The 27,121-nt window shown below is 47.6% G+C and overlaps 1 protein-coding gene across 2 annotated transcripts in view; it reads left to right on the forward strand.

Annotated features, from left to right (window-relative positions):
- CFAP251 (cilia and flagella associated protein 251) overlaps positions 1-27,121 on the forward strand; it is a 76,928-nt gene that overhangs the window by 14,235 nt on the left and 35,572 nt on the right. For both annotated transcript variants that reach the window (XM_066371066.1, XM_066371067.1), the window contains exons 6-17: positions 4,738-4,849; positions 5,109-5,189; positions 7,021-7,098; positions 8,442-8,492; positions 11,410-11,624; positions 14,915-15,109; positions 16,834-17,084; positions 17,436-17,587; positions 18,149-18,322; positions 20,058-20,242; positions 25,478-25,592; positions 26,214-26,377. In XM_066371066.1, coding sequence (XP_066227163.1) covers positions 4,738-4,849; positions 5,109-5,189; positions 7,021-7,098; positions 8,442-8,492; positions 11,410-11,624; positions 14,915-15,109; positions 16,834-17,084; positions 17,436-17,587; positions 18,149-18,322; positions 20,058-20,242; positions 25,478-25,592; positions 26,214-26,377 — 1,773 coding nt within the window. The remainder of the gene's footprint in view (positions 1-4,737; positions 4,850-5,108; positions 5,190-7,020; positions 7,099-8,441; positions 8,493-11,409; positions 11,625-14,914; positions 15,110-16,833; positions 17,085-17,435; positions 17,588-18,148; positions 18,323-20,057; positions 20,243-25,477; positions 25,593-26,213; positions 26,378-27,121) is intronic.

Here is a 27,121-nt window from a genome sequence, read left to right on the forward strand (position 1 = left end):
TGCTCTGCCCCTCCGGGCGTCGCTCTGCCGCGACCAGAGCCACTCTAGCGCCTGGGGCAGAGGCCAAGGAGCCATCCCCAGCGCCCGGGCCATCTTTGCTCCAATGGAGCCTTGGCTGCAGGAGGGGAAGAGAGAGACAGAGAGGAAGGAGGGGGGGGTGTGGAGAAGCAAATGGGCGCTTCTCCTATGTGCCCTGGCCGGGAATCGAACCCGGGTCCCCCGCATGCCAGGCCGACGCTCTACCGCTGAGCCAACCAGCCAGGGCCAATTTTTGTTCTTGTTTACAAAGCTGTCTCCCCCCCTCTGCCCTCCACCAGACTGGGAGCAACGTGAGGGCGGTGATATATGTAGATATATTTATTACGAAGTAAAGCATATCTGTGGCTAACAATTCAGACAATACGTTGGTATGAGTTTTATGATATCACCAGCGATGACTTGGGACCCAGAAAAGATTATTTGGTTTTACACTTAATGTTCACTTTATTATTTATTTTATTTTATTTTTTTTGTATTTTTCTGAAGTTGGAAATGGGGAGGCAGTCAGACAGACTCCCGCATGTGCCCAACCAGGATCCATCCAGCACGCTCACCAGGGGGCGATGCTCTGTCCATCTGGGGTGTCACTCTGTTGCAACCAGAGCCATTCTAGCGCCTGAGGCAGAGGCCACAGAGCCATCCTCAGCGCCCAGGCCAACTTTGCTCCAATGGAGCCTTGGCTGCAGGAGGGGAAGAGAGAGACAGAGAGGAAGGAGAGGGGGAGGGGTGGAGAAGCAGATGGGCACTTCTGCTGTGTGCCCTGGCCAGGAATCTAACCCAGGGCTCCTGCACACCAGGCCAACGCTCTACCACTGAGCCAACCAGCCAGGGCCAATGTTCACTTTATTAAAGTGACAAATTAAAAACCATCCATTTTCCCTTAAGCTTTTTGTTCAACTTATAGATTGCATTCTATTTATAAATCTAGCATATATTTGCAATCTCCTTTAAGAGGACTTTGATTAATGTTTGACTCCACTTACAAATCTGATTATTAACTGCTTTTAAATATTGTACACTGCATTTAGAAATGGAATATATTTGGCTTTATTTTTAAGTTCTTTAGTAGTCTCATTAACAAATAAATCCTTCACCAGAACTTAAGTAATTCTCATAAATCTAATAAATTAGACATAAATGACAAAGTTTAAGTTCTCTTAAGTATTCTAATATTGCTTATAAACCTAATATGATTTGAATTTAAAATTACAAGTCTAAATCAACTACGTACTTTAAATTAGAATCACAAATATAATCTGTTAGAGACTCTGATGTGTTAAATTCTCTTAAATGCCACCTATTTCTAAAAAAAAAAAAAAAAATGGACCAGTGTTCTGGTCACAGGTATGTTAATAGTGTAGATCTGACTGATTTCATCTTTTCTATATTTAATTTTTTTAATGTTTATTTGTTGATTTTAGCAAGAGAGGAAGGGAGAGAGAGAGACGGGAACATCAATCTGTTCCTGTATGTGCCCTGTCCGGGGATCAAACCAGCAGCCTCTGTGCTTTGGGATGATGCTCTAACCAACTGAGCCAGCCAGCCAGGGCTTTTATATTTAATTCTAAACATCCCCAGGGGTAAGATGTCTTTGCCAGCTGAGGGCATCATTCTGTCATTCTCAACAATGTGAGGACCACCTTCCCAAGTGATGTCTGGAGCAGCCCCTCAGTGGGATAGTTTCCGAAGTGATGGAACCAGACTGGTCCTCATCTGGGGCACACAGACTTGGTGCCAGCCAAGCGGGACACGGATGCCACATGCCAAGGCCTGTTCATACTCGCTGTGACAACAGCTCTGTAATGGGAAAGAAAATGAGGAGCTAATAGCCCCTGTTCCTGGGTTAAGTCTTCCTGCCCCCACTCACTCTTCGTTTCATTTTTAATTTTAATTTAATTTAATTTAATTTTGTATATTTCCAAAGTTAGAAGCAGGGAGGCAGAGAGACAGACTCCCACATATGCTTGACCAGGATCCACCCGGCATGCCCACCAGGGGGCGATGCTCTGCCCATCTGGGGGGTTGCTCCATTGCAACCGGAGCCATTCTAGCACCTGAGGCAGAGGCCATGGAGCCATCCTCAGCGCCCGGGGCCAACTTTGCTCCAATGGAGCCTTGGCTGCGGGAGGGGAAGAGAGAGACAGAGAGGAAGGAGAGGGGGAGGGGTGGAGAAGCAGATGGGTACTTCTCCTGTGTGCCCTGACTAGGAATCGAACCTGGGACTTCCACACACCTGGCCAACACTCTACTGCTGAGCCAACCGGCCAGGGCCAGTCATTTTTAATTTTTTTTAAAAAAATTTATTTACTAATTTTAGCCTGACCTGTGGTGGCACAGTGGATAAAGCGTCGATCTGGAAATGCTGAGGTCGCCGGTTCGAAACCCTGGGCTTGCCTGGTCAAGGCACATATGGGAGTTGATGCTTCCAGCTCCTCCCCCCTATCTCTCTCTCCTCTCTCTCTCTCTCTCTCTCTCTCTCTCTCTCTCTCTCCCCCCCCCTCTCCTCTCTAAAATGAATTTAAAAAAATTATTTACTAATTTTAGTGAGAGAGGTCGGGAGAGGGAGAAGGAGAGAGAGAGAGAGAGAAAGAGAAAGGAAGAGAGAGAAACATCAATCTGTTCCTGTATGTGCCCTGACCAGGGATAGAACTGGCAACCTCTGTGCTTTGGGACGGCACTCCAGATAGAGAGCTATCTGGCCAGGGCCCACTCTTCATTTCTAATGGAAGTTGGGGGCCCCAACATGACAGTGTACTTCCATCATTGATTCCACCATTCCCTGTATTTCTTGGGCTCACTAAGATGTTTAAATGTCGCTTGATTAGATACTGCATGTGCCAAGGCTTTGTCTGCATCATATAGTTCTGAAGTCTTGCCAGGCCTGACCAGGCAGCAGCACAGTGGATAGAGCGTTGGCCTGGGATGCTAAGGACCCAGGTTCAAAACACTGAGGTCGCTGGCTTGAGCATGGGCTCATCAGGCTTGAGCGCGGGTCCCGCATCCATGTCCCGCTTGGCTGGCACCAAGTCTGTGTGCCCCAGATGAGCCCCATGAGCAAAAGGTCACTGGGCTCGGTTGGAGCACCCCCCCCCCCCATCAAGGCACATATGAGAAGCAATCAATGAACAACTAAGGCCTGATCAGGCGGTGGCGCAGTGGATAGAGCGTCAAACTGGGATGCGGAGGACCCAGGTTCGAGACCCTGAGGTCTCCAGCTTGAGCCCAGCTCATCTGGTTTGAGCAAAAGCTCACCAGCTTGAGCCCAAGGTAGCTGGCTTGAAGAAGGGGTTACTCGGTCTGCTGAAGGCCCGCGGTCAAGGCACATATGAAAAAGCAATCAATGAACAACTAAGGTGTTGCAATGCGCAAAGAAAAACTAATGATTGATGCTTCTCATCTCTCCGTTCCTGCCTGTCTGTCCCTGTCTATCCCTCTCTCTGACTCTCTGTCTCTTTAAAAAAAAAAAAAAAAGAAAAAGAAAAAAAATGAACAACTAAGGTGCCGCAAATATGAGTTGATGCTTCTCATCTCTCTCCCTTCCTGTCTGTCTGTCTCTGTAGGTCCCTCTCTCTAATAAATAAATAAATAAAGTCTTGCCAGTGACGTATAAGTTTATAAGTTAAAAAAAAAATGCAAGTCCCTCCTCACTCCAGCCCCTTCTCCAGAGTCACCGTTGTTTAGTTTGGAGTCAGTCCCCCAGATTTCCTCTGTGCTGATAGGTGTGCACACCCAGTCAGGACGGGCTGTGTATACTGTGTGCAATTTGCTTATTTCACACAGTTTTGGTAACTTTACCCAATCTGCCTCATTCTTCTTGAGGGCAGTCTAGTAGTTTTTCATTATTGTGGTTATGTCATAACATTTTTTAAACCATTCCCCTGTTGATGGAGATTTGTGTTATCTCTGGACATTTGCTGTTAAAGTCATGCCATCGTGAGCATGAAGGAGATCAGCCTCTGCATACATTTGCTGTGGAGGTGGGACTGTCGGGTGTGGTGAAAACTTGGAAAGATACAGCTAGGTTGCTGTCCGGGAAGCCTGTGCTTCTTGACGTTCCCACTCATGTGAGAGAACGCCATTTTCCTGAGAGCCAGGACGGATCTCATCCTGGGCACCTTTTTGTCGTATTTTCGTCCTTGACGCCTGGCTTAGAGCTGGCACTCAGCCATGGAGAGAGGCTTGGAGCTCACGAAGAGAGGAGCTGCCCCCAGCCATTTTAGTTCTTGATGTAGCATTTGCCTAACATAAAATGAGACATTTAGAAGCAAACAAGTCCGTGGCAGTTAGCACATTCACAAGGTTGTGCAACCACCACCTCTATCTGGTTCCAAAACATTCTCATCGACCCAAAAGGAAACCCCCTTCCCATTTAATAGTCACTCCCAGCCCTGGAAAAACAGCAATCTGTTCTCTGTCCCTACGGATTTGCCTGTCCTTAGGTTGCATGGAAATGCAGTCAGACCATCTGTGGCCCTCTGTGTCTGGCTTCTCTCACTCAGCATGATGTTCTCAAGGTTCACCCACGTTGTAGTAGGGGTCAGTGCTCTGTTCCTTTTCATGGCTGTGTCGTATTCCATCGTGTGGAAATACCACATTTATTTATCCATAGTGGTTATGTTTTTGAGGTGGGTCGCTCTGGGAACCAAGGCAGGCCCAGTGAATGCTTGTCTCCACCCCCACCCCCATCCTGTTTTGCAGGATTCCTGTGCACACAATATTTGACAGCTGCCCAGAAGGCAGTGGCATCAAAGCCATAGCCATTACCCATGACGCCAAGTATCTGGCAACCATCTCAGACGCTGAAATCCAGGTATAGGGACCTTTGGGGTGGCCTCAGTGGGCTGGCCAGCCCATTAAGAGTGTCCCCAGGTGTAGCTCTGCTTGGGCCGTATGACATCTGTGATGCTTTCGGGGTGACCGGACTCCACAGCGCGCTGTCAGGGGCTCCGTGCTCATGGCTCAGCTCATGGTGCTGGGCTCAGTTCACGGAAGTTACAGGGTCACCGCAAGAGGTGTGGTTATGTCAGCGGCCCTCAGAAACCTCATTCCCCTGTTGCTCTCACTTACAGAGAGTCTGCATCTGGAGGTGGACTTTAGCAGCTGAGACACCAGCCTGTACCCTGGACCTTCCCAGAGAGTATGGCTTTCAGGTGAGTCCCACTGGAACCTGTAAAGATTTACCTAAAGTTGCACTCAAGCCAGGCCATGATGACTTTTTGCTCTAGTGGAGTTTTGTTACGTGTGTTCCTCCTCCCTCCTGCGCCCTCCCTTGGGTGCTTTTTAAGATTTTTCTCTTGGTTTTCAGCAGGTTTTTTTGTTTTGTTTTGTTTTAGAGAGAGAGAGTCAGAGGGATAGATAGGGACAAACAAACAGAAATGGAGAGAGGTGAGAAGCATCAATCATCAGTTTTTTGTTGCAACACCTTAGTTGTTCATTGATTGCTTTCTCATATGTGCCTTGACAGGGGTGGGGGGCTCCAGCAGACTGGGTAACCCCTTGCTCGAGCCAGCTACCTTGGGCTCAAGCTGGTGAGCTTTTGCTCAAAGCAGATGAGCCCTTGGCTCAAGCTGGCGACCTCGAGGTCTCGAACCTGGGTCTTCCACATCCCAGTCCGACGCTCTATCCACTGCACCACTGCCCGGTCAGGCTCATCCTCTATTTCTTACATGTATTAATGACAGTGACTGTCAAGTCTGTGTGTAGTAACTTTAGTACCTGGATCTCCTGTGGGTTTCTTTCTTTTCTTTTTCTTTCTTTTTTTTTAAAGTTCATTGATTGATTGATTTTAAAGAGTGAGGAAAGGAGAGAGAGACAGAAACACTGATCTATTCCTATATGTGCCCTGACCTGGGATCAAACCCATAACCTTTGTGTATCTGGACATTGCTCCAACCAAATGAGCTATTTGGTCAGGGTTGTGGGTCTCTTCCTGTTGACTGCTTTTTCTCCTTGGTTTTCAGTCATTTGGATGTGTCTCTTTCATGTGCCTGGTTATTTTTCATTGGATGCCCAATGTTGTGCTTTAAAATCTGTAGGGATCTCATCTGAGGCTCAGGACAATAACTTCCTCCAAGGAAGACATAACTTTTTACTTCTTACAGGCATGTCCCAAAGCTGCCACTTTCATCTAATCAGAGATCGAGGTGGTTTGCGGTTGGTTTTCCGTCCTTGTGAGGTCTCATCCAGGCACCTGGTTTCCTGGGTTCTTCACCCCGCCCTTGCCTTCGCGCTGACCTGATAGGAAATCTCAGCCCCCGCTTGGGTCGTTTTTGTTCCCAAGTGAAGCCACCTCGGCAGAAGCGCAAGAATGGGAGGTGGGCTGGGCGTGGCCGGAGTGGGCAGTACAAAGCGTTTCTCCACCCTGACTCTCAGTGCTGCTCCTGCAGGCGAGCATGTCGGGCTGCAGCCACCCACCCCCGCACCCAGGCCATTTTCAGAGGCGTGAGGAAAGTTTCCCCACGGATTTCTCACTTTTTGCTGTGTTCTCTTTTAGTTTCTGCACTTCATGCTTCCATCCCTTCTGTAGTGTCTGCGGGGTGGATTTTGGGGAAAAGGGCCAGGCAACCCCTGCTGTTCACCGACATCCAATATTGGGCATTCATTCCAAGCTACCCTGTGGCCCGATCAGATTTAGAAATGTGTATGCAACAGTCTTTCTCCCAAAGGACACAGGATAAAGGTTATTGGTGAATACTGATTTACTTCTGCTTGCTCCAATTTCTAGATGACTAATTATAATAAATGAGACTAAATAAGAGAGGGAATAAATACATCAAGACCATTAATTTTAACCCTCAGTATTTAAATTATGTTCCCGTTGCTTATAAAATGTCATGTCTTTTCTGTTTTATATCTCTGCTCATTTATTTTAATAAAACTGCCCCTTCATTTCAACATTTAGCTTAACCAGAAAGAAACAGCAAGTTTTTTTTTTGTTTTTTTTTTATAACGGAATACGTCTTCATTCTTTATATATTTCAGAACTACCTTGTTTTTAATCCAAGAAATAATAAAGAGTTGGTGAGCAATAGTAAAACACAGGTGATATATTATTTTTGGGTAAGTAAAAATATTTTGATTTGTTTTCAATGTACGGACAAGTTCCATGTTCATTCTTTGAGTACAGGTGTTTTGGAAATGAAACAATATTTTATGGACTTAGGAAGCAATAAATATATATTAAAATGTTTTGATTTAATAACTATTTATTTTAGTCACATTGGAAGTTAGCATATTAAATCAGAAGTAATTTAAATTTTATTTAATTTTTTAAAATAATAAGGCAAATATTTATGTGAGTATGTTTACTAGGTCTAAATTACAGGGTTTTTTGTTTTCTTCTGTTTTAAGATTTTGGACTTTATTTCCTTTTAGAGAGGACTTAGCCAACAGATCAGCAATAGATGTCCTTGACACAGGGCAAATGATGAGATTAAAACAACATCAAAAAAGTTAAACATAAAATTACCCTATGAGTCAGCAATTCCTAGAAAGACCTGGAAACAGGCAAACCAACAAATACAGGAGCGCCAGCAGCATTCACAATAACCAAAAAGTTGAAACAAACCAGGTGTTAATTCAAAAGGTGAATGGATGAACAAAAAGTGGTCCACCCATACGACGCAATATTACGTAGCCATTGAAAAGGAATGAAATACCAATTCATCCCATAGTGTGGATGGATCTTGAAAATATGATGCTGAGTAGAAGAAGCCAGACACAAAACGTCAGTAGTGTAAGAATTACACTACTATAGTATTGTAGTCTATTTATAGCAGTGTAGTCTATAGTAGTGTAAGAGTGTATAGTAGATATCCAGAATTGGTAAACTCATTGAGATGGAACACACAATGGTGGTTGTCAAGGGCTGGGGAGGGATGGGGTGGGGCTGCTTTGTGGGTCGGGGCTTCCTTTGAGGGGACGAACCAGTCCTGGAGTGAGACAGTGTAGCAGTTGCATGGGATTGCCAACATACTGAATGCCAAAAAAAGCATACTGAATGCCGCTAAATTATATACACTTTGAAATGGTGAATGGTTAATTTTGTGTGATGTGAATTTTATCTCAATAAAGGATGCCGATCAATAAAAAAAAAACACATTGATTGTCTGATTTTCAGTGATGGTCATTATTACTTCAGGTGTTTATGGTGGCTTGGGAGCCTTATACACATAGATTTCAGATTTGCATTAACAGCCATGTCGAGTCGCAACCACTTGTGGCCTTTCCTATCTAGCTGCTTCTCTCTCTGAATGTTGTTAGCTGTCCCTGGAGGCAGCAGTTCTTGCACAGCTCTGACTCTGTCTAGAAGCATTTGTTTTGACTTTGTTGTTACCTAGTTCTTCCTTTGGAAACCAGCTCTTTTTTTTTAGTAGTGATGATTTTTTTTCTGTATTTACCAGTATGAAGAGGGAGAGATACTTACTCACAGTGCCCCACTTTTCACAGAAAAAGTGAGTATGCCTGTAGCTATTTTATACATACTATTTTGTGGAGAATAAACCTGTACATTTAAGTGTAGTCATTTTGGGCTACTCTGTATGTCTTAATCTGGGGAAATAATTTGAAAATTTTAGTTGGATCGTTTACTATATTGAATTAGAAAATAACGAAAGTACTGTTAAAAATAAAGTGTTACAGAAAAGGAAGTCTACTCCCATGAGAAAAAAAGAAAAGGAAAAAGCCATGGCTTTTATTTTTTTATTTTTTTTTACTGGGCATGTACTCTGGGCCCAGACTTCTTTTTTTTTTTTTTTTTTTTTTTGTATTTTTATTAAGCTGGAAACGGGGAGAGACAGTCAGACAGCCTCCCGCATGCGCCCACCCGGGATCCACCCGACACGCCCAGCAGGGGCGACGCTCTGCCCACCAGGGGGCGATGCTCTGCCCCTCCGGGGCGTCACTCTGCCGCGACCAGAGCCACTCTAGCGCCTGGGGCAGCGGCCAAGGAGCCATCCCCAGCGCCCGGGCCATCTTTGCTCCAATGGAGCCTTGGCTGCGGGAGGGGAAGAGAGAGACAGAGAGGAAGGAGGGGGGGTGAAGAAGCAAATGGGCACTTCTCCTATGTGCCCTGGCCGGGAATTGAACCCGGTCCCCCGCACGCCAGGTCGACGCTCTACCGCTGGGCCAACCGGCCAGGGCAAGCCATGGCTTTTGTAAGGTATGTATGCATAGGACAAAGGAGGAAGTTAAGATGGAGTCGTGTAAGCAGAGTAGTTGAACATGGGTGGATGTCTTTTAAGCCGCTCAGGGTTCAGAGTAACAAGAAGTGATATTGGGTATTTAGATGTTAAGAGCCCCTAGAAAGCTAGTGAGCCAGGTGTCAGAGGAAACACCTATCCTACTTGCTTACTGAAAGCCATTGCACGTGAGGTGGGACTGAGTCCCGTCTTCCGCAGTGCATCCTTACTCAAGACCCATGTGACCTGCTCCCAGTGAGAACCACACAGGATGAAGACAGAGAAAAGACAGGATTGTTCTGCTTCCTGTCTTCTCTCTTGGTATGACTTGCAGAAATCCAGTTTTTCAGAGGGCATGCCAAAGGGGAAGAAAAGGACGAGACATAGAGGCATGGGAAAGACAAGTCTGTCTGCAAACTCTGTTTCTCGTACATCAAAGCATCAACAAGTAATAAAGCATCAACCTGGAATGCTGAGGTTGTAGGTTCGAAACCCTGGTCAAGGCACATATGGGAATTGATGCTTCCTGCTCCTCCCGCCCTTTTCTCTCTCTCTCTCTCTCTCTCTCTCTCTCTCTCTCTCTCTCTCCCTCTCCCCCCCTCCGCCTTTCTAAAAGGAATAAATAAAATTAAAAAAAATTTTTTTAAATCATCAACAAATAAATACAGCCAGTTCTATTTATTTGTGGCAGCTATGTTCCATAAAGTCTCTACGGTTTGAAATAATAAAAATGCCTTGTATTGACAAGGGGCTGCTCTTAGAAAAAAAATGTGATGCCCTTGCTTAACCAGTTGTTATTATTTTTTTTTTTTTTTCATTTTTCCGAAGCTGGAAACGGGGAGGCAGTCAGACAGACTCCTGCATGCTCCCAACCGGGATCCACCCAGCATGCCCACCAGGGGGCAATGCTCTGCCCCTCTGGGGCATCGCTCTGTTGCATCCAGAGCCATTCTAGCGCCTGAGGCAGAGGCCACAGAGCCATCCTCATCGCCCAGGCCATCCTTGCTCCAATGGAGCCTTGGCTGCGGGAGGGGAAGAGAGAGACAGAGAGGAAGGAGAGGGGGAGGGGTGGAAAAGCAGATGGGCGCTTCTCCTGTGAGCCCTGGCCAGGAATCGAACCTGGGACTCCCGCACGCCAGGCCGACGCTCTACCACTGAGCCAACCGGTCAGGGCCCAACCAGTTGTTATTTTACTGACCCTCCTGCATTCAGGTCAGAAGAGGTAAAGCCCAGGATGCTCTCTGTCTGATTAGACAACTGAGTGGCAGACCTACTGCATCCTAGGACAGACTGTGGAGTGGCTGTCATTTATTCATCTGCCGCACATTCACCAAGGGGCTTTACCTGCTGCTCTGGGTTCTTCCTATACCTCCTCTCCAAGACATTGTCTAAGAAAGATGGCCTCGTGCCTTATTGTATGTAGCACCAATGTACTAAGGAGTCTGAGGGGGCATTCCAGTGTACAGTACTTAATTTATACTGGAGAGAAAGTAATTTTTTTTTATTCAGTGAGAGAAGGGGAGGCAGACAGATAGACTCCCGCATGTGCCCCAACCAGGATCCACCCTGCAAGGCCACTAGGGGGCAATGCTCTGCCCTTCTGGGGTGTTGGTCTGTTACTTGGTAACTGAGCTCTTCTTAGCACCTGAGATGGAGGCCATGGAGCCATCCTCAGTGCCCGAGACCAACTTGCTCCAGTCAAGCCATGCCTGCAGGAGGGAAAAAGAGAGAGACAGAAGTGAGAGGGGGAGGTCTGGAAAAGCAGATGGGCACTTCTTCTCTGTGCCCTGACCGGGAATCAAACCTGGGACATCCACATGCAGACTGATGCTCTACCACTGAACCAACTGGCCAGGGCCAAGAGAAAGTAATTTATGATCAACAAGGAGACCAGGAGAATTATTTTATGATCTTTTACACCAAGGGCTTGCTTTTGCACATGACAGATTTTAGTTTCTTTGTCAGTCTCTGAAACCTCAGTAAAGAAACTAACAGCTATAAACAGTAATTGACCGCTCTGTCACTTTAAACAGTTTAATGAACAGAGTACACAACCCAGAGCTTCCTGGACCTGGGCAACCCATGGGGGAGTGGTTTTGCAGTGTCATGTTATAAAACACTGCGTGTTGATAAAAGCTTTGTTTTATATTTATTACCAACAGTAACTCATAATCTGCCTTTTGAAATGCAGACCTTCAACAAGCTCGTGGGAAAGTTCAGCCAGTCCGTCTTCCATCTGAATTTAACTCAGGTGCTCTCTGCAACCGGGGAAGGGAAGCTGGTCGTCTGGGATGTGCACCGTGCACTGCCATCTGCCTCCCCGTGTCTGGGCCTCCCCTATATCAAACCCTGCAAACTGGTTCATTTGCAGAAAGAGGGTATCACTGTGCTTACTACAGTTGACAGGTAATTCACTTAACTAAAAAAAAGCAGCTAAAGATGAGGACAAAAGTGTTTTAAAACCCTTTGCATGCATACCTGTAATATGTCTCTGCATAGACTATTTCCTGAGGACTTAGGTGGGCATGGTGGCTGCCTCTGAGGACAAGAACTGGGGACCAGGATCAAGGCTGGGGGTGGGCTGACTCCTTTTTATAGCCTCATTGGTGCTAATGGGATTGCTTTATTTTTAAACCATAGGCCTATATTACTTTTTTTTTCTTTTTAATCCCTTTGTGCTGGTGAGACAAAAAGTAACTGGTCTTTTTTTCTTCTCCACTAAACAGACTTGTTTAGCACCCTTAATTTTACACACTTTCAGAAAATAACATGAATAGCTATATTGTTTTTCTACTCACAAAACGGCCTTGCCTGACCAGGCAGTGGCGCAGTGGATAGAGCATCGGACTGGGATGCGGAAGACCCAGGTTCGACACCCTGAGGTCACCAGCCTGAGCGTGGGCTCATCTGGTTTGAGCAAAAATTCACCAGCTGGGACCCAAGGTTGCTGGCTCGAGCAAGGGGTTACTCGGTCTGCTGAAGGCCCATGGTCAAGGCACATATGAGAAAGTAATCAATGAACAACTAAGGTGTCGCAATGCACAACGAAAAACTAATGATGGATGCTTCTCATCTCTCTGTTCCTGTCTGTCTATCCCTGTCTATCCCTCACTCTGACTCTCTCTCTCTGTCTCTGTAAAAAAATAAAAATTAAAAAAAAATTAAAAAAACAAAACGGCCTTTACCCATTATGAAAAGATAAAATACAACATAACTTTATAAAGGTAACTAACCCTTTGATTTTGAGAGGCTGTGTGGGGCTCATGGATGATGATTAAAAGCCCTCACATGGCCCTGGTCAGTTGGCTCAGTGGTAGAGCATTGGCCCGGCATGTGGATGTTCCAGGTTCAATATCTGGTCAGGGCACACAGGAGAAGTGCCCATCTGCTTATCCACCCCTCCAACTCCCTCTTCTCTCTCTCTCTCTCTCTTTTCCTGTAGCTTTGGCTCGAATGATTTGAGCGAGTTGGTCCCGGGTGCTGAGGATGGCTCCATAGAGACTCCACTTCCCGTGCTAAAAATAGCTCCATTGTGAGCATGGCCCCAGATGGGCAGAGCATGAGTCCCAGATAGGGGTTGCTGGGTGGATCCCAGTTGAGGTACATGCAGGAATCTGTCTTTCTAGCTCCCCTCCTCTCACTTGGAAAAGAAGGAAAAATAAATAAATAAATAAATAAAATTGAAAATAAAAGAATAAAAGCCCTTGCCTCAGAGGAGGGTTTTTTTTTCACATTCCAGACACGTTCTGTCTTGCTGAGCGGGCAAGGAACTGAAACTTGGTTGAGCTTCCATTTTTCTGTCTGTAAAATGGGCACAACAGTGGTATCCATCTCAGAGTGATTTTATGAGAGCTTAGTGAGACAGGCATGTAAAAGTCTTCACTCACTGTCTGGCACGAGTGTATGGGGAGGGGCCTCTGAGTCAAATTATTAGTTATTATTTGTGTACTATGAAGTTCCCAAAAATGACAGAGAGAATTCCCCTAGTGGCCAGGACCCTGCCCATGTGGTTGGAGTCACTCTGCCACCTGCTTTCCTTTTCCTTTCTTTTAAAAAAAGTACAAGGAGGCCCTGGCCGGTTGGTTCAGCGGTAGAGCGTCGGCCTGGCGTGCGGGGGACCCGGGTTCGATTCCCGGCCAGGGCATATAGGAGAGGCGCCCATTTGCTTCTCCACCCCTCCCCCTCTCCTTCCTCTCTGTCTCTCTCTTCCCCTCCCGCAGTCAAGGCTCCATTGGAGCAAGGATGGCCCGGGCGCTGGGGATGGCTCCTTGGCCTCTGCCCCAGGCGCTAGAGTGGTCTGGTTGCGGCAGAGTGACACCCCAGAGGGGCAGAGCATCGCCCCCTGGTGGGCGTGCCGGGTGGATCCCGGTTGGGCGCATGTGGGAGTCTGTCTGACTGTCTCTCCCCGTTTCTGGCTTCAGAAAAAAAAATAAATTTAAAATTAAAAAACTTTTTTTTTAAAGTACAAGGACACTGAGATCCTGGCACAGCGTTACACAGAGAAATGCAAATTGTTATCCTCACTCAGCAGTGCAAAGAGAGCGAGTAGAAGAATTGCCGTTGAGGGTGCAACTGACCTTGAATTAGTTGGGGCTTAGGGCCCAGTTAAAGACTAGGCCTCCATTCCCATCTATTCTTGTTCAGTGAAACCCAGCCAGGGCAGGTGAGCCAGACCATGAAGACCAAGGTCTCCCAGGCGTCCCCAAATTACGGCCCACGGGCTGCATGCAGCCCCCTGAGGCCGTTTATCTGGCCTCCCGCCACACTTCCAGATGGGGCATCTCTTTCATTGGTGGTCAGTGAGAGGAGCACTGTATGTGGCGGCCCTCCAATGGTCTGAGGGACAGTGAACTGGCCTCCTGTGTAAAAAGTTTGGGGACCCCTGCAACACTTGGTCTGTTTTTGCCATTGCTGTCCAGCAGAGGGCAGTGAAAGATGTTTTAGTCAGTTACTCTGCCCACCTACCTGCCTTGCTTATTGATAAGGAACCTCATTTAATTGCATATATAAGAAGAAGTTCAGCCCCCCTACACATTTCCCTCATGATTAGAATTATGTCAGAGGTTTAAAAAAAGCAAGCCCGTTTGGGATGGATCTGAGGACTGGAAATCAAAGCCACTTAGTCACGTAGCTCTGCCTTTGGCTGGAATGACTGGACAGGGTATTTATGATTGCTCTAACAGCAAGGCTTTCCCATCGAGTGGCTTGTGATTTTGGAGGACTGGTAGAGCCTCTGTTGTTATCTGTGGGTCTCATGATGGAGAATGGAAGTCACCATGGCTGATCGTGGAGGGCAGGGAATAGCAGAGCGTAGACGTTGTGTTAGATACGCCTGGATCTCTGCTAGTCTAGCTATGTGGCTCTGCTAGGGTTGCAGGCATAAGTCTATCCCATGCGATATGGGGGATATACTTATACTAAAAGGCTCATTGTTGATCTGAAATAGAAATCTAACTGGGCCCCCTGAATTTTTATTTGCTAAATCTGGCAACCCCAGGCTTTGAGCAAATCTCCTCCCTACCTTCTCTGAGCCTTTTCTAGATATAAAGGGGATTAGAGTAGAGCCAGCCTCGCAGGGTGGGGGGCTAAGTGAAGTTTTGCCACACCTGGATTCTAGAGCCGAACACAAGATTAAGTGTTCCATAGATGGCACTTACCACTGTTCTATAGCAAACTGATGTTGTTTTTCATGTCAGCTATATTGTCACAGGTGACGTCAAGGGTAGCATTAAGTTCTATGATCAGACCCTGTCCATTGTGAACTGGTATAGTGACTTCAAACTCAGTGCCATAAGAACGTTGTCCTTTTCAAAGACTCCAGCGACTCTTCCCACTGAACAATCAAACTACCCTTCAGACTGCACTTTAAAAGGTGACCTTTTTGTTGTGAGGTAAGTTGTTAACGAATCCGGCCATTTGAATGGTCAGCAATGATCGACGTCTTCCTTAGGTCGGCGTGCCCTGGAATGTCCATCTTGTCCCTGGGGTGTGAAGTAGAGAGGACAGGCCTTCCTCATCGATCCTTTACCTGGCTCGTCGGTGGATCTCTTTGGCTAATTATAATCACTAATCATTCTTTTTAAACGAAACATTATTTTCATTATAAGAATTTTTCGTGCCTGACCAGGCGGTGGCGCAGTGGATAGAGCGTCAGACTGGGATGCTGAGGACCCAGGTTCGAGACCCCGAGTTCACCAGCTTGAGCATGGGCTCATCTGGCTTGAGCAAAAAGCTCACCAGCTTGGACCCAAAGTCGCTGGCTCGAGCAAGGGGTTACTCAGTCTGCTGAAGGCCCGCGGTCAAGGCACATATGAGAAAGCAATCAATGAACAACTAAGGTGTCAAAAACAAAAAACTGCCTGGCCAGGCGGTGGCGCAGTAGATAGAGTATTGGACTGAGATGTGGAGGACCCAGGGTCGAGACCCCGAGGTCACCAGTTTGAGCGCGGGCTCATCTGATTTGAGCAAAGCTCACCAGCTTGGACCCAAGGTCGCTGGCTCGAGCAAGGGGTTACTCGGTCTGCTGAAGGCCCACGGTCAAGACACATATGAGAAGGCAATCAATGGCCCTGGCCGGTTGGCTCAGCGGTAGAGCGTCGGCCTAGCGTGCGGAGGACCCAGGTTCGATTCCCGGCCAGGGCACACAGGAGAAGCACCCATTTGCTTCTCCACCCCTCCGCCGCGCTTTCCTCTCTGTCTCTCTCTTCCCTTCCCGCAGCCAAGGCTCCATTGGAGCAAAAATGGCCCGGGCGCTGGGGATGGCTCTGTGGCCTCTGCCTCAGGCGCTAGAGTGGCTCTGGTCGCAACATGGCGACGCCCAGGATGGGCAGAGCATCGCCCCCTGGTGGGCAGAGCTCGCCCCTGGTGGGCGTGCCGGGTGGATCCTGGTCAGGCGCATGCAGGAGTCTGTCTGTCTCTCCCTGTTTCCAGCTTCAGGAAAAAAAAAAAAAAAAAGAGAAGGCAATCAATGAACAACTAAAGTGCTCCAATGAAAAACTGATGATTGATGCTTCTCATCTCTCCGTTTTTGTCTGTCTGTCCCTAACTATCCCTCTCTCTGACTCTATCTCTGTCCCTGTATTAAAAAAAAAAAAAAGACTCTTTCGTGACTGGAGGCTGGAAAGGGCTTATTCCTGAATTCTAATCTCTGCTCCGTCTGGAGTCCTTTGCTTGCACATTGGTCTCTTCTTGAAGCTGAGTTTGTCCTAGCAGTGTGGTTAAAGGCCTTTGATAATCAATAGCCATAACATTTCAAGATGGAATTATCTGTGAGTCTGCTTAATTACCCTTGCAGTATCTGCAGGCACGGCTGTATGTGTGCACCAAACTCCATATTTGCATACACAAATGAATATTTGCATGCGCAGATTAGCTAATTGTACAACTGACTGTCCATCTGCATGCTTAATGACTCAATTTACATGTAGAAATGTGGGCTTTTTCACTTGCAAATAGAGGCTGTTGGGTATGAGCGGTATATTTTTGGAGACGTTGGGTTAATAATGTCACTAAATTACAGACGACAGAGGCGTTCTGGGTGCAATTAGAAGCCGCATGGCTGGCGCGCCCGCTCCCCGCAAACAGCGACGCCATTTGCTCTCTCCTTGGCAAACAGGGATTTCATCATCGGAACATCTGATGCAACTGTGTACCACTTAACGGCAAATAAGACCAAACTTGAGAAGTTATTTGTAGAGCCCAAGGGAGCCATTTGTGCCATCTCCTGCCACCCATATCAGCCCCTCCTCGCCATCGGGAGTTTCTGTGGGATGATCAAAGTGTGGGACTATGCAAGGAAAAAGTACCTCTTCAGCAGGGTCTTCGAGAAGGGGCGTGGAGTCCAGAGTCTGACCTACAACCCCGAAGGTATTTTCATTTTTATCAGCCTATTTTAGGTTCCAAATCAAAACCAGCCCACATGGCTATGGCCTTGGCTGTCACCGCTCCTGGAAGTTCTCCTTGACCCCACCTCCCCCCACCAGGCTAGCTGACACACCTTACCCCTCTGCATCCTGCAGCCCTCTGTGCTTAGTAGCATCTGAGCACTCACCCCGGGGTGTCATCATGCTTTTCAGATTTTTACCTCCTTCCAGAGACCGTGTGTGTCCCGTTCGTGGCTGTCTCCTCGGCAGCTAGAGCAAGGGCCTGGCGCGGAGCGTGCGGTTCTTACGTGCGTGACGTCCTTTCTGATTGCTGTTCTCTGGCTTGTGGTTTCAGGGGCCCTTCTTGGAGCTAGTTTCACAGATGGGGCGGTTTACATTCTGGACGCCATGTCCTTAGAAAATGCAATCCCAGAACCTTTCAAATATTCCAGAACCAGCGTGACTCACATCAGCTTCTCCCACGACTCCAAGTATATGGCGACTGCTGTAAGTGTTTCTGCTGAGTGCGGTCCCCGTGGTTTTAGCAACCTCATTTAAAACGGAAAGACAGAGGGGGCTGGGGTGGTGGGCAGTGGCAGCCAAAGGGTGCAAGGTTTCTTTCTGAGGTGATGAAATGCTCCAAAATTGTGATGGATGGTTGTACCATTCTGAATATATATACTAAGGCCCATGGAACTGCATGCTTGAAATGAATTGCAATGTAGATTCTATCTGAATCAAGCTGTTATAAAAAGAGAAAGGGCAGACAAAGGCAAAAAGGGTCCGGGCTTCCATGGAGAATGAGGGAGGGACTAGAAAGGAGAGCAAGACTATGGGTGTCAGAGAGACACTTTCTCCCCCTCCCACCATCACCTTTGTGAATTATCTACTTTTAACCTTAATTTTCCCATCTGTAAAATAGGGGTTATTTTACCACTTGCTCCAATAGACAAACATTTCTATTCGGATAAAATATTTAACAGCAAAATTGGTAGGAAAAACATAATGATGGTTTTTAAGTTACCAAATGTAGCAAGGAGTAACTTCTGTTCTTTTGCTCCTACTCAGGACATCAGTTTTACCGTGGCCGTTTACATGGTCCAGGTCGTAAATGGACAGAGGGTCTGGCAATATTTGGCGAGACTTCGTTCGCACCGCAAGAGCATTCAGACCCTCCTGTTCGGGGTTCATCTGGACAGCAACGATCCTCGGCTCCTGAGCCTGGGGAGAGACAGACTCTTGGTGAGCCGTCCAGTGTTCCTGCACCTGGCCACCAGGACTTGTGTCCTTCTTGTTGCAGACCTGGTGTCTGGCACGGAACCGGGCCTACAATAACATGCGTTTGTTGGAGAAAATGAGTGTGCCATAAAGTAGCATAAACCTCTCCGAGTTGGCACTTGGCCTCACCACGGCTCTGACACTGCGTCGCCCTCACATCCTGAGTGAGGAGGGTGCTGGGAAGCAGCATGTCGGGCAGCATGGAGATGGTGTTCCCACAGCATGGAGAGCTCAGCCACCCTCACCACTCTGTGTAATTTGGAAAGCCAGCAGTCACTGACACTTTCTTTGTGTCTAGGGGTAGGAGGCAGGCTGTTACCTATATGTGGTAACTAATAGAGGGTGTGAGATAAGAAGGAAAGGTAGAAACAGTGGCAAATGTGATGTTATGTGATCAAGCTAAAAGAATTCAAAATTAGTCCGTTGGTCTATGGACCTATCCATCTATCTTTTTTTTTTTTTTTTTTTTTTACAGAGACAGAGAGAGAGTCAGAGAGAGGGATAGACAGGGACAGACAGACAGGAACGGAGAGATGAGAAGCATCAATCATTAGTTTTTCGTTGCGCATTGCGACACCTTAGTAATTCATTGATTGCTTTCTCATATGTACCTTGACCACAGGCCTTCAGCAGACTGAGTAACCCCTTGCTCGAGCCAGCAACCTTGGATCCAAGGTGGTGAGCTTTTGCTCAAACCAGATGAGCCCGCCCTCAAGCTGGTGACCTCGGGGTCTCAAACCTGTGTCCTCGGCATTGCAGTCCGACGCTCTATTCACTGCGCCACTGCCTGGTCAGGCCTATCCATCTATCTTAACTTCCTTCCTTTCTTCCCTTCCTTCCTTTATTCTATTCATCCACCTGCCCATCCATCCACCCACCTATCCATCCATTCATCCATCCACCCGCCCATCCATCCACCCACCTATCCATCCATTCATCCATCCACCCCCCCACCTATCCATCCATCCATCCACCCACCCACCTATCCATCCACCCACTCACTTATCCATTCATCCATTCATCCACCCACTCACCCACTCATCCTTCCTTCCTTCTTTCCTTCCTTTCTTCTCTCTCTCCTTCCTTCCTTCCTTCCTTCCTTCCTTCCTTCCTTCCTTCCTTCCTTCCTTCCTTCCTTCCTTCCCTCCCTCCCTCCTTCCTTCCATCCATCCATCCATCCATCCATCCATCCATCCATCCCGGTCTGGCTACCAAAACCGACCTTGTGGGTGAAATTCAGCAGGCTGCTAACTTATGAGTGTGAAGTGCTGAGGTTTAGATATGAGTTAGTTTCTACCCTTGAAGAACTCCCAAGATAATGGGAAGTGAAGAGTTCACTGTCAGAGTTCAGGTTTTGGAGGCGGCTGGACTTAAATTTAAGCCATCACCCTGCCACTTCTTAGCTGTGTGACCCTGAGCAAGCCCCTGAACCTCTGTGAACATTGCTTTTCCCATCTGTAAAATGGGCACAGCAGCACTATTTGGCTGGGGAGTCGTGAGCATTGAATGGTACCACGTTTTAGAACACTTAGCTCTTCATTTTGCTAATAATGAACGCTCGTTCATGGTAGCTTGTCAGGTTAAGGGTGTAGGCCAGTCTTCTCTTAGGAGGCCTAGTACTGTCTCCCATCAGAACAGGACTATGGGCTGATTTCACTCAGCTTAGTCCTCATGGCCACCCATCCGGGCTCCTCTGCAGATCGAGTATGATCTTCTCAAGAGCTACAAAGACCACCTGGAAGTCCTGGACATCCACCAGACCGACCAGGGCAACTACCCCACCTGTATGATCTGGTACCCCCCACTCACCAAGGAACTCTTCCTGCTCATCACCAACAGTGGCTACAAAGTGAAGCTTTTTAATTCTACCACCAAAATGTGCAGGTAGGCCCCGGAAGCTTCCCCCTAGCTAACACGGTGCGTAAATCAGTTTCTCAGCCCCTGGCCAACTTTACTTCCCGACTTAAGGACCCAGGAGCAGCTTGGCTACCACGACTATCACTGATTTTGCAGAGGAGGAAACCAAGGCACAGGGAAGGTAAGTCATTTTTACTCACTGCACATGGCGAGGAAGTGCCCAAAGGCAGGATTCCAGCCCAGAGCTACTGCTTCTGAGCCCAGCCCTGAAGAGATGAGGCCCCCAGCGCTGGGCGCTGAGACTCAGTGAAGGAACCAGAAAAGTCACCGGGCTCTCCAGCATCTCCTGTTCTTCCCTCCTGCATAAAAACACACTTTTTCGCTTGAATGCCACCAACTGTTTGACTTTTCTGGCTCTTGGCTCTGAAAGACTTTGCATTTCCCGGACTCTCTGCCTTTGTTCATTTGGGTGTTTCCTGAGCCCCAACAGGAGTGGGTGCTGTTCTAGGTGCTCAGGGTGAGGACAGAAACGAAACTGTGGTCTCTCATCCTTGAGTTTGCATTTTAGCGGGGGAGTGGAGTTCGTGGGGGAGGCTGGGCTGAAGACCCACGCTGAGGGCAGGAGCACACGGTGCTTTAAAGCCATGAGCCAGGAGAGAAGATTCAGGGAGGGAAGGCGTAGCTAGAGAAGAGGTCAGAGGACCCAGTTTAAGGCACCCAAGGCTTGGCATTGTAGAGTAGCAGCTCCTCTATCCCAAAACACGTCTGCATCTGTGTTGGCCTCCCGGGCTGCTAGGCCTAGGGTTCCCAGGATTGCTCCTCATGACAAAATCTGACTACTGTGCACTTTCCCTGAGCCCGGCCTCTGCCCTAGTCACCTCATTTTATCCTGAACAGCCCCGCAGCGTAGCATTCCGCTGAGGCCCAGACAGGCAGCGAAACAAGGTCAAAGAGCAGGGCTTGACCCTTGAACCTAGCTTTGACCCTGTTGTCCACTTGTCACAAGTAGGCCTGATGCAGCCCCAGCTTGGGGACCCTAGAGGGCTTCCTCTTTCCGCCTGTGGTTTGGCTGCCTCGTGGGTATGGCTGGAAAGAACAGGGGCCCCGAGGTAGGAGAGACAGGGCTAGATGCTTTGGTGACCCCACTTGGAGAAAGGATTTGGAAAACTGGCCAACAGCATTTAGCCCCAGACTTGAAGAAGGTCATTTTTTGAAATGTATCTTGGTAAGACAGGTAGGTCCTCAAAAGGCGACAATCACCCAGAATCATTTCCCCCCAATTTTTTTCTAGAAGGGCACAAGGGAAAAGGACTGAGAAGTGCCCTGTCATGTGGCAGGAACAGGAGAGAAATCCAGTGCAATTTAAGGAAAAATAAATATAAAAAAATACTTTTAAAGCACAGGGACTGAGACATTTGAAGGAAATATGTAAAACAGAGTGATAGGAAGATTTCAGAGTCTTTATACATCACCATAACGGGCGCCAATTTTGGGATGAAGTCTATCCAATAGGTATGCCCAGTGTTGAGAAAAATTAAGAGCTTGCTGAACAAACCAGGCTGAGGCCGGAGGATGCCGACTTGAGGGTCCTGCTCCCCGTTACTAACTGGGGACCCAGAGCCACACTCTGGAGTTTCTGTGCTTGAAGATCAACCTGAAGTTAGCAGGGAGCACCTTTCTTAGGAAATCATTTCTTGAGGCAAATTTTCGTGTAATGTGAAGGTCGCCATTTTGAATTGGACAAGTCGGAGGCACTTGGTCTGTTCACAGAGCTACACAGCTGCCAAAACATCTCCACCCTTCCCTGGAGAACCCCTTGCAAAAAAAGCACCTTGCAAGCTGCCGGAATAATAAAAGCCTGTGACCGTGCCTTAGTTGGGGAAGGAACAGGTCCTTTCAGGATAAATCCAGAACGATGTTTAAATGCGTTTAAAGATATTTCAGAGAACACAAAAAGGCAGTTCACAGAAAAAAGGCCAATAAACCTAGGAGCAGATGCTCACTGGCGTAACGTAGACGCAAATGAAAGCAAGGCAGCGTCTCCACAAATCAGATTAGCAAGGATAAAAATGATAGATGGCACCTGGTGCTGGCAGTGGGCCACGGGGGAGGGCACCTCCCCCCAGCTGCTACTGCTGCTGGGGGTTGGGGTGGCAGCCGGGTGACCTCCTCGAGAGCCGTTCATTCGTTTGTTACCCTCGATTAAATTCGATCGTATCTCTGACTTCTAGGAACGCAGCCCACAGAAGTGCACACACAGCGTGCCAAGACATAAGTCAAAGGATGTCTTGTTTGAAAATATTTTTTAAAATGGAAATAATCTGAACGACCATTAATAGAGGATTAGTTAAATGGTGGCTTGTTAGTGCACCAAAAACACGATGCTGTTTTTAGAAAAGAAAAAAAAAAGGAAAAGAAAGATAAGCTCTTTGCATAGAAACGTGGAAATATCTCCAAGCTATAATAAGATGAAGCAAACTGCCACATAAGCATGAATACATTTTCATGTAAAATTATATTTATACGATTTATATATATTTTTCATATAAAATTATAATTATATTGGTTAGAATGTATATTTTAAAATTCTCAAGTCATCCACACCAAACTGTTCCCGTGATTATCTTGGGATAAAGGGTGTGGCAATGTAGTCATGGCAAGATCTTTCTCTTTAGGCCGACATGTTTGAAATTTTTTCACAGTGCCTACATAATTTTCTCAATCAGAAGAAAAATGTTAATTTTGAGTAATGGTTAGATATTTGAACAACATCAGATAATAGTTATGTAGCTTCTACTCATTTCTGTGTCCCAAGTAACTAACATGGTGTTAAAAATGGCTGTGAGTGGATTTGCATTTCACTTATTCAGCACATGTGTGTGTACACAGAGAATCAACTGTTCCCACCAGACCCGGGCTGGGTACCGGGCTGTGGAGGGGGTGGGGGATGGGGACACTCCCAAACAATGAGAGGCTCGTAATATGATAAAGGTGAAATAGCTCCTGGCCTCATATGGGGGGGGGGGGCACATCCAGTGTAGTGGGGTGTGAAGTGTGTGCAATTTTGTGTGCTCTATCTTTTATTTATTTATTTGTTTATTTATTTATTTATTTTACAGAGACAGAGAGAGAGTCAGAGAGAGGGATAGATAGGGACAGACAGACAGGAACGGAGAGATGAGAAGCATCAATTATTAGTTTTTTCGTTGCGACACCTTAGTTGTTCATTGATTGCTTTCTCATATGTGCCTTGACTGTGAGCCTTGAGCAGACCGAGCAACCCATTGCTTGAGCCAGCGACCTTGGGTCCAAGCTGGTGAGCTTTTGCTCAAACCAGACGAGCCCACGCTCAAGCTGGAGACCTTGGGGTCTCGAACCTGGGTCCTTCCGCATCCCAGTCTGATGCTCTACCTACTGCGCCACCGCCTGGTCGGGCTGCTCTATCTTTTATTAAAGGTCCATAATTAAGAAAAATGGCCTGATCTGTAGTAGCGCAGTGGATAAAGTGTCAACCTGGAAATGCTGAGGTTGCCAGTTCAAAACCCTGGGCTTGCCTGGTCAAGGCACATATGGGAGTTGATGCTTCCTGCTCCTCCCCCCTTTCTCTCTCTCTCTCTCTCTCTCTCTCTCTCTCCCTCCCCTCTCTATAATGAATAAATAAAATCTTTAAAAAAAAAAAAAAAGAAAGATGGCTGCCTGACCAGGTGATGACGCAGTGGATAGAAAACTGGCCTGGGATGCTGAGGACCCAGGTTCAAAACCCTGAGGTCACTCCTGACCAGGCGGTGGTGCAGTGGATAGAGCGTTGGACTGGGATGCAGAGGACCCAGGTTCGAGACCCTGAGGTCGCCAGATTGAGTGCGGGCTCACCAGCTTGAACCCAAGGTTGCTGGCTCCAGCAAGGGGTTACTCAGTCTGCTGAAGGCCTGCGGTCAAGGCACATATGAGAAAGCAATCAATGAACAACTAAGGTATTGCAATGAGCAATTAAAAACTAATGATTGATGCTTCTCATCTCTCTGTTCCTGTCTGTCTGTCCCTGTCTATCCCTCTCTCTCTCTGAAAAAAAAAAAAGAAAAAAAACCAAAAAACCCTGAAGTCACTGGCTTGAGCACTGGGCTCATCCGGCTTGAGCATGAGGTCATAGACATGACCCCATGGTCGCAGGCTTAAGCCCAAGGTCGCTGGCTTGAGCAAGAGGTTACTCGTGTCAGACCTGTGGTGGCGCAGTGGATAAAGCGTTGACCTGGAACGCTGAGGTTGCCGGTTCGAAACCCTGGGCTTGCCTGGTCAAGGCACATATGGGAGTTGGTGCTTCCTGCTCCTCCCCCTTCTCTCTCTCTGTCTCTCTCTTCTCTCTCTCCCTCTCTCTCTCCTTTCTAAAATGAATAAATAAAATAAAATAAATAAAAAATAAAAAAGAGATCACTCGCTCTGCTGTAGCCCCCCAGTCAAGGCACATATGAGAAAGCAATCAATGAACAACTAAGGTGCCACAACAAAGAACTGATGCTTCTCATCTTTCTCCTTCCTGTCTGTCTGTCCCTGCTGTCTCTCTCTCAAATAATAATAATAATAATAATAATAATAATAATAATAAAATGGCCAGGCCCCTTCCAGAGCCTCAGCAGGTATGACCCCAGGGTCCTGAGCTCAGGTTGTGCTGGCTCCAGGACAGTCCAGCTCTGCACATAAAGCCCGGTCTGTGAACTTCCCTTCAGACCTGATTCCTTGTTAGTGTACTGAATTAGATTAGCCGGCCCGTCGTGGGGGATACGATTCATACCACTCGATTCCCTGATAGCATTTTGGAAATCCACATGCGGCACAGAGGCCTGCGCATACCCCTCTCACCTCTCAGCTGGCCCCTGAGAGAGGGTCGCTGACCTGCATCCCGCTGGTCGGCGTGTGACTTCCTTGACGCCACGTTCTCGTCCCTAGTTCCTGTCCACATTCTCAAGGCATAACGTTCCCTTCACCCAGCTGTCAAGGAGGCAAGTTAGAGCCTCCGCAGCTAAAAGCGTTTTCTGCAGCCCACTTCCCCCGGAGCATGTGCCGTTTGGAGCTGTTGCCCCTTATTTTTGACAGCTGTGAGCCACGGTGCAGGGAGAGATCATCACAGCTGGGCTCAGCTGAGTGACAGCACAGGAAACGCAGAGTGTAAAATGTTGGGGGGGGTACCATGAAAGGTAGCTTAGTCATCAAACCTAGGATCTGATTTGTGGAATTGAAAAATAAAAAGGGCTCTTTCTCCTCCCGCAGAAAGACGCTTCTTGGGCCTGTCTACGGTTCTCCCATGGAGCAGGTACAAATCCTCCCCGTGAAAACCGCTGTGGAGCTGCAGAAACGCTACTTGGTGTTCATTAACAGAGACAAGGTATCCTGTCTGCTCTCTGTCTATCTCTGTGAGATGGCTCTGTGTGTTCTGAGCAGCAGTCAGTCCCGAGTATTGATGTATAGCAAGGATGCGTGGTTTCTTAGCCGAGCCCAACGCCTCCCACTCGGGTCCCCAGTGACACCGAAAGCTGCCGTCGGTGGGTGAGGAGGACCTTTCGAAGGCATTTCTGAGTGGACACATGGTCCACCAAAGGATTTTCTCTTCCTGATTTATTTCCGTGGAAAAATAAAAGTCTTACAAAGACAAATCAGTTACCTGCAGCGATAACATTTAATAAATAATCTATATGGGAAAGCATAAAAATCATAGGATGTTAGGATTATTCTGGGAAACTGTGGGCATCTATCTGACTATGAAGACAGGAGGAAGGTTCCCCTTGAGGGTTCCTGCTGAAACCTGATGTGTCCTCCTAAGGGGCCACCCTGCAGGGGATAGTGCGTGCAAGCCATCAGCCACAGGAAGCGCGGCTCGCACGCACTGAGAGGGCTCTGACACACGGGTCCTTCCACTCACAGATCTGGAGGGTGCGTGTGAGCGGGGCAGGCCCAGCCTCGGCCCAGTTACCCGAGTCTGAATATCCAATTACATATTCCTTTCCAGGTTGGACTTCAGATCTTACCAATTGACGGCAATCCCCATAAGACAGCTGCCATTGTCTGCCACCCAGACGGGGTGGCTGGATTGGCCCTGTCCTACGACGGCCACTATGCCTTCACGGCAGGAGGATGGGACCGATCAGTGATGCAGTGGGAAATCAACCTAAGGTAGGTGACAGGGCGAGAAGCTCGGCTCCCTGAGGAAGGCGTCATGTGTAGACCCCTTCTCTTCTCTCGGCAACAGTGGACGAGGGTTAAACCTGACGACATGCTGGCCCTGTGCCAGGCCTCCTGGGACAGAGGTGACCAATGACCCAGGCCTTGCCTTTAGGTCTTCCCTTTTGCTTTTTGTCCTCTCCTTGTTCACCTTGGGATCTGTAACGGTAGAGATCTAAAATTAAAAAAAAAAGGGGGGGGGGGGATAGGCACCTTTCAATAGCTTTCCTAGGCCTGGCCAGAGTCCAGGCTTCCGAGAATTTCAATTTAATCTGTTGTGGGGACAAAGGATCATTATCAGCTAATTAGCGCTTCATTGCTGCTTCTGGGGTCTGAATATGTTCAGTCCTTCCCTAATGGGAAGAAATGTAAAAACCATGAAGTCAACAAACCAAATTTGTCACCAGACCCACTGATGGTATCAGCATCATTGGGTGGAACGGATATGAGGAATCGTCTCCCGCTCCAGCTGTTTTAAGACCTTCCCCCTGCAGGCTCCCCCTTTCACTTTCCCCCAGAGTTCTTTCTGCACATTCTCTCCCTTCTTCCCACCTTTGCTTTCCTGCCTCCCTTTTCTCTTCTTGTTTTGCATGTCTTAAAATCTTGCCATTAACTGTCTGACCAGGTGGTGGCGCAGTGAATAAAGTATCGAGCTGGGACATGGAAGACCCAGGTTCGAAACCCCGAGGTCGCCAG

This window comes from Saccopteryx leptura, chromosome 2 (genome assembly GCF_036850995.1).
Source record: "Saccopteryx leptura isolate mSacLep1 chromosome 2, mSacLep1_pri_phased_curated, whole genome shotgun sequence".
Lineage (NCBI taxonomy): Eukaryota > Metazoa > Chordata > Mammalia > Chiroptera > Emballonuridae > Saccopteryx > Saccopteryx leptura.